The sequence below is a fragment of the Triticum aestivum genome, chromosome 4B (assembly GCF_018294505.1).
Source record: "Triticum aestivum cultivar Chinese Spring chromosome 4B, IWGSC CS RefSeq v2.1, whole genome shotgun sequence".
NCBI lineage: Eukaryota > Viridiplantae > Streptophyta > Magnoliopsida > Poales > Poaceae > Triticum > Triticum aestivum.
The window spans coordinates 30,963,993-30,970,630 of record NC_057804.1 but is presented as its reverse complement, the minus strand read 5'-3'; the positions used below and the strand labels follow the sequence as shown (position 1 = coordinate 30,970,630).

The following is a 6,638-nucleotide window of genomic DNA, read 5'->3' as shown; positions in this document are numbered from 1 at the left end:
CCCCTTCGCCCCCTCCCACGACCCTTCCGTGGCCACCGAGGCGCCTCCCCTGACCTATTTACTTGTGCTCGTGTTCTCCTCCCCTCACGCAGATCAGCGAGCGCCTGCGCGATCCCCGAGGCCTCCGACGCGGCGCCCCCGCCACCGGCCCCGGCCCCGGCCCCGGCCCCGGAGGCCCCCGCCCGCTCCGCGGCTTCGCGAGACAGGCTCCGGAGCCGGTGGACCAGCCGGAGCCCAAGCGCCGGCTTCTGTCTGCCGTGGTTAAAGTATGAGAGCCCTCGTTTGTCATTTTTTTTCCCGTCAATCCTGTTGTCTTTAGTTACTTTGTCAAATACCCTAACATCTTCTCTGTGTTTGGCGTGATGTACGGAGGTGGATGGCCCTGGAACTAATGGGGATGATGCGGGGGCGGAGGGGCGTGAGGATGGACCAACTGCCGCTCATGGTGGTGAGAGGAGGGGAGCCAGTAATGGCGGTGGGTTCAGGAGGGATGGGAGCCAGTGGGTGTCGAGAAGGGTGAGTAAGGGGAATGGGATTTTGGAGCAGTTAGTGTGCGTGTGCTTGTGGATGGGTTCCACATACCTTTTCGGGGAGATCGCTTATATGGGTATTATTCGGTTGCAGGAGCTTGATAATCAGCTGCCAGAGCCTCTCCCGAGGCCGGCTCCCAAGGAAGAGGACCAGAGCTTGGTGAGGAGGAACAAGAGAATGCTGGGGAAGCTTCTTGTTGGCACGCTAGAGGTAACAAATTCACCCGACGTATAATCAGATGATCCATGTGCTTAGAAATCGTGATAATTCCTTCTTGTTTCAGTATTTCTTGATTGCTTTGGATTGGGTATTGTGTAGTTGAACATGGTAAATTAACTTGTCATCCGGTAAGAATATACTAATTTACTCGAAGTGCAAACGGCAAGTGGATTTTCGAATCCTGGAAGTTTTATTTTTGCCCTGCAACTTTGGCATCAAGCAGAAAATATTTTGCCATTTGGCTACAGACTGGTTCTTGCTTCTTTCATCAACTTAGCAGTTTTCTCAATCAGTTTGTGATCTTCCAACATCAATCCTCATTTCTTTTATCCCGTAACTATTGGCAATTTATTACTCCCTCTGATCCGTATTACTTGTCGCTGGAACGGATGTATCTAGATGTATTTCAGTGCTAGATACATCTGTTTGAGCGACAAATAATATGGATTGGAGGGAGTAACTGGTTTGATAAACAGATTGCTACTCCCTCCGTTCCTAAATATTTGTCTTTCTTGATATTTCAAATGGACTACCACATACGGATGTATATAAGACATATTTTAGAGTGAGATTCACTCATTTTGCTCCGTATGTAGTCACTTGTTGAAATATCTAGAAAGACAAATATTTAGGAACGGAGGGAGTAGATTTCTTTACTTGGTCAGGCATGGCTCTATTTGACCGCATAGTTTATAACCAATTTCCATGCTCCTTTATATCCAAATCTCTTGGAGAACATTAAATTCTTAATTTCCCAGATAGGTGTTATGTTACAGGTGGTGCAGTTATAATTATTTTTTGTTTGATTCATCCGAAGTATTCAAGTTATTAGTACCGAACACCATTAAATCTTCAAGACCCTTTTAATTGATTTCCCACACTTGGTTTGTCTGGTATTCTGGTTTATGCATCCAGATTGTGAGCTTCATTGCCCTCATATATCAGTCTGTGCCCCGGAAAATCTGCCCCCTTCGTTTCTGGCAATCTTTTGGAATTTCCATTGCTTTCAATAACATTGCCTGCTTATAGCTTTTCCTTAATCACGTGAAATTTGTTCATTCTTTCCAAAAGGAGCTACTGCAACAAATTTTCTTCATTGCTTTACCAGCACACTCTACAGCTTCAATTTCAATGAAACTGTATCGTAAGCTTGTCGTTTTTGTGTTTGTTGAAAGTCGCCATATGCAATTTGCTCTGCAGGAACTTTAATATTGCACCCCCAGTTTTCAATTTTACCAATAAGTTCGTTGCACCTACTCCCAGATACATAAAAATCACAAGTGACCTACTGAATAAAGAAAAGAAATCTGCTGAATAAACTTTTAGATCACTTGTGGCTGAAGTCTCAGGGCAGATAATTCATTGAGGATTTGATGTCTACCTAAGGTGTGTAGCAAAGTTTTTTAGAGGCCTGATGTGAAGCTATGTGACCTGATATCTGCAAATCCAGTGTTAAAGTCATGTCACTATTGCACTAATAATAGCAATTGCTTTGTGTTTGCATGCTATATGGTCAATAAGCACTAGTTTGTCTGCTGGCTAAAGTTAACAAGCATAGCTATACATTTAATGGAAACACAACTTCATAATTAACTATTATGAATGAACACTGTTCAAGTCAAATAAGACACCAAGAGAGGCGTAGACTGTGAGTGGCTTGGTGCCAAGGGAGTTTGACATGTATTATGCATGCCTCATTATGTTGAATGTAGTTAGTCCAATTTAGAGGAACACAACTGATTTCACAGTCAATTGTGTCCACCTTTGAATATTTCAGTTTATCTGATTCTTCCTCATGCTTGCCAATGCAGAAATTTCAGCAAGAGAACAAAAAACTCTCCAACTCAGAGGCCTTTATGCGTAGATCAGAGGCTCAGCAGAAGGTACTTATCTGTATTAATAACTTTGTACTTGTGTTCATCATTAGCCATTCAAATAATACACAGGGGGTGCTATGAGCTAAATAGATTGTTATTCTCATATATGGTTCTCATATTGAAAATTGCCTGGTGTGCCTATGGGCCAGGCCCTATATGGAAGCCTCTAGGCTGGCATTACAGTAATGGAAATTAACTCAGGTGGCTTGCAGTGGTTTTTGAGGTCTTGACATTAACCCTTAGTCACTTTCAAAGTTTTTTTTTACTTAAATGTTTATTGTTACTTGTCTTGTGTCCAGATGTTTTTTCCCCTGTGTACTGTTTGCTTATTTGGTTATCTTACATGCGTGGTTGCATCATTTATTTGTCAAACATGGGGAAGGACCTGTGGGTAGAAGATCCGAATAGATATTAAATATGTAGCATGGGTGTCAGTTGCCACTCTAGCAATTCTTGAACTATTCTTAACTGAAATTAAGAGCTGAGGGAGATCAATGATCTTTTCCAGCTTTGAGGAGTTCAGTATTTCTTTTCTGAGGGAAATAATTTAGTGTTTTCTCTTGGAAGTTTACATGCCTCGCAGATGATCATATTGCTTTTTTTTTTGGTATTCTCAATATTAGCTCTAACATGTCAGGAAATACTGAAATGATCGGTTGAATGTAGGCTGATCAAAAGGCTCGTGAGGACAGTGAAAGATTGCGGCAGCAAGAGCGGGAGCAAGCAGCTGAGAAGCGTAGGCGTGATATGGTAATCTCCCACTCACTTTTCTGTGACATACATCTGTTTTAATTTCACTCATTGAACTTGGTTGTGTTTGTATGCCAAATGATTTAACCCTGAGATGCTCTTATTTAGACGCTTCGTGCTCGAGTAGCTGCTAAGGCAGAAGAAAAGAGGTTGGAGCTATTGTACATTCAGTGGTCTGAGCATCACAAAAAGCTGTCCAGTTTCTTAAGGTAACTTCACTGCTTTACGTCATTTTCCATTTTTCACTTTGACTTTTATAAATGATCACTATCCCTTTTCCTTCCATTGTGCTGCTTATTTGCATAGTTGGATTCTACTTGCTTTTTAACGAGTCTGTTCTTATTTTGTGCATGCTGCAGGTTATTTTTATTCCTGGTCCAAAAGTATCCATATTGACAATTAAATTGAGGGAAGATGCGTTTCTGATTGTACGCAAATCTTGATGTTTGATGTCTATAGGGGTTTCCATATCCACTCATTATACTATATATGTTTGTTTCTTGTTTGATTCCATTTGTATTTGCAGGACAAAAGCTGAACCAGCTATTTATTACATGCCGGCTAAACCAATAGTTGATGATCCGGTTATTGCTGAGCAAAACAAGGAAAAGGTATTTTCTTATAAGTCAATATTTTTTTATGATCCGCCGAATCAAAACATACCTGCATGATCTGCACATGTTCAACATATTTGGAAGTTGAAACACTTAAATTATGCACGGAATGAAAATGTCAGCAATAGATTCAATAGTCTTTGCTGCTGTGCTGTTCGTGTCTACCTTTTAGATTATCTACCAGTCAACCACTAGAGTGCAGCCTCTGTATGCTTTGTGGTGAATACTAAGCAGATCAATGAGTTGTGGAAGTTTCTCTGTTGTGAATTATTTATGGTAGGAGAGAAGTACGAACACCAGTCTGGATTGGTGAGAGTTCCCTGATCACTTGAGAAACCTGACAACTCCTGGGAACTATGATAACTTGCTTGTGGCTGGTCTTCATAGTACAAGCACGATCTTGTGGTATTTACTTTTATATTATATTTTCTTGATAATGTTAATTACATTGCACAAAAATATTGAGTATGAACTCACCTATAACGGCACCGCTGCAAATTATGCTGTAGTGCATCATCATGCAATGAATTCCAAAATTTAATGGGGAGCTTTCTGGTGTGTTTAAGTTTCAGTTCATCATTTGCACATGTGAGAATTCACGTTGTCCAGGAGCTGCCTTGTGATTTCTTTTGATCAATGCACATCCAAGGTGAAGGGCTCATGGTGACCTTAGTCCTTACCTAGTACTCCCTCCGTAAACAAATATAAGAGCGTTTAGATCACTTATTTACAGAGGGAGTACTTGCATTTTTTTGCCAAATGCAATTATATGTATTGAGAACATCACATAAAATTATAATAGTCCTATTTCCAGCATGTTTTCCTGGGGCCACCTTTAATATTACATGACAAAATAATGTATATTCTTTTAAATCACCAGTTGTCATCTGAATCCTTCAATCCAGACGAACGAACCTAACTCCCATCAATCATTGCAGGTATTCGAAGAATGGAAATCTGTGCGCAGAACGGAGCTGTCCCAGTTCCAAAAGCAAGTCGAGGAGCAGTATCTGTCTAATGTTGAGAGGCAGCTGGAAAGGATTCAGAATGCCCGGAATGCTCGGAGGGGGAACGTGCCTGCTAACATGCAGGAAATGGACCAGGAGCTTGACACGCACAGGGCGGAGCATGGCCCGAAGGCTCGGCGGATCCCCGACGGTGGCAACGACGAGGATGATGATGTGGACGTGGACGACATGGCCGCGGAAGACGACCTGATGGATGAGGTGCTCGGCGTTAACGAGGCGATCAACGAGGACCCAGGCAAGCCGTCTGAGGAGGCTACTGATGTTGCGCCTGTACCCGAGGAGGCACAATAGGCAAGGTTATTTGCGAGGTAGGCACTTAGGCATTGCGATTCTGTATCTTCTGCTGTGACTGTATTGTTGTTGGGTTTTTTTGTCTTTGGGAATGCTGTGAGCTGTGTTTGCTGTTGAGGCCATATACATACTTTTTCATTATTGTTATTGTCATTTGTACGTACTCTGCGTCTGCTCTTTTAAGATCAAGTGTCGACCTGCGAAAACAATCATCATGCGATCTCCCTATTCGTCTCCTGCGTCATCCGCCTACAGGGGTTGGGCTACCAATTGAATATGAAGACATGAACCCATTAACAAGTACCGAGTGGTACCTAATGACTCTCCCTTTAGGAAAGGCATGACTGAAAAGAGAGTTATTCCAGTAGATGAGAATTTCTGTTAATGACATGGCCCCTCTGTTAGGTTTCCATGCGATGCTTTCTTTCTGTTAACAGCCTTTCTGTTAATAGCGGCACCCAAAAAAGGTTGGGCAATCTGTTAGGACTCGTCCCTCGGTGAACAATATCATTTTCTTCATCAAATTGCCCAAGCACAACACACAATGGTGGTGGATGTCGTGATCATTGCACCGCTAAATGTTAGCTTTAGACGAGCTCTCACATGTCCAAAATGGATGTGGTGGACTCGGTTAGTGGAATGTTTGCCTATGCATCTAAACCAAGAACCGGATGTTCGGTGGAGCCTCCACCTGCTTGGGTCTTCCTAGTCGATTCATGTCTGCCGATATGATAAATACAAATAGTCAATCGGCGTGAAACATATCTAGAAACTCAAAGGTGACATTTAAGATTAAGATCTTCATATGGGGACGATCCTTCCAAAAGAAAATCTCGCAAAGAGGAACTGAAAAATCAACTAAAATTGTTGCCATTGCGGCGAAGAAGAAACAATAAAGATCCTGTTTACTGTCATGCCCTTTTGCCTCCCTATGTGGTGAGTAGTTTATGTGTGCCTTTCGATCTTCCACCACCTCGTAGTATTTCTAATAAGTTTGGAAAAAAAAATAAGTTTGGGACATAGCTTTCGGGGCTATATGGGGACATAGCTTCATATGGGGACATAGCTTCATATGGGGACAACTTACCACAATTTGTGCCTTTTGTTGGGCTATATGGATATCGTTTTTAACAATGAGTATCCAATCTCTTTACCAGATACATACTTCGCTTACTGTAGCACGATAGTACTCTAGACTCTAGGTCTCAAGCTTTGTTCAACCGATATGTGACAGTCTTGTAATAGGATATGTGATGCCCGAGTTGTAACAATCGTTGTTCTTTTTTTGATAGTATGTAATAAGTTACTTTAATAAAGATGGCTGCATG

The 6,638-nt window shown here is 42.0% G+C and overlaps 1 protein-coding gene across 1 annotated transcript; it reads left to right on the top strand.

Annotated features, from left to right (window-relative positions):
* On the top strand, positions 1 to 5,469 carry LOC123090803 (pinin). Its single transcript, XM_044512143.1, has 8 exons — positions 1 to 266; positions 373 to 516; positions 625 to 741; positions 2,562 to 2,633; positions 3,294 to 3,377; positions 3,486 to 3,586; positions 3,904 to 3,988; positions 4,930 to 5,469. Exons 3-8 carry the CDS (start codon positions 709 to 711, stop codon positions 5,308 to 5,310), a joined length of 756 nt encoding a protein of 251 aa, XP_044368078.1. The 5' UTR covers positions 1 to 266; positions 373 to 516; positions 625 to 708; the 3' UTR covers positions 5,311 to 5,469.
* Positions 5,470 to 6,638: the final 1,169 nt, after the last annotated feature.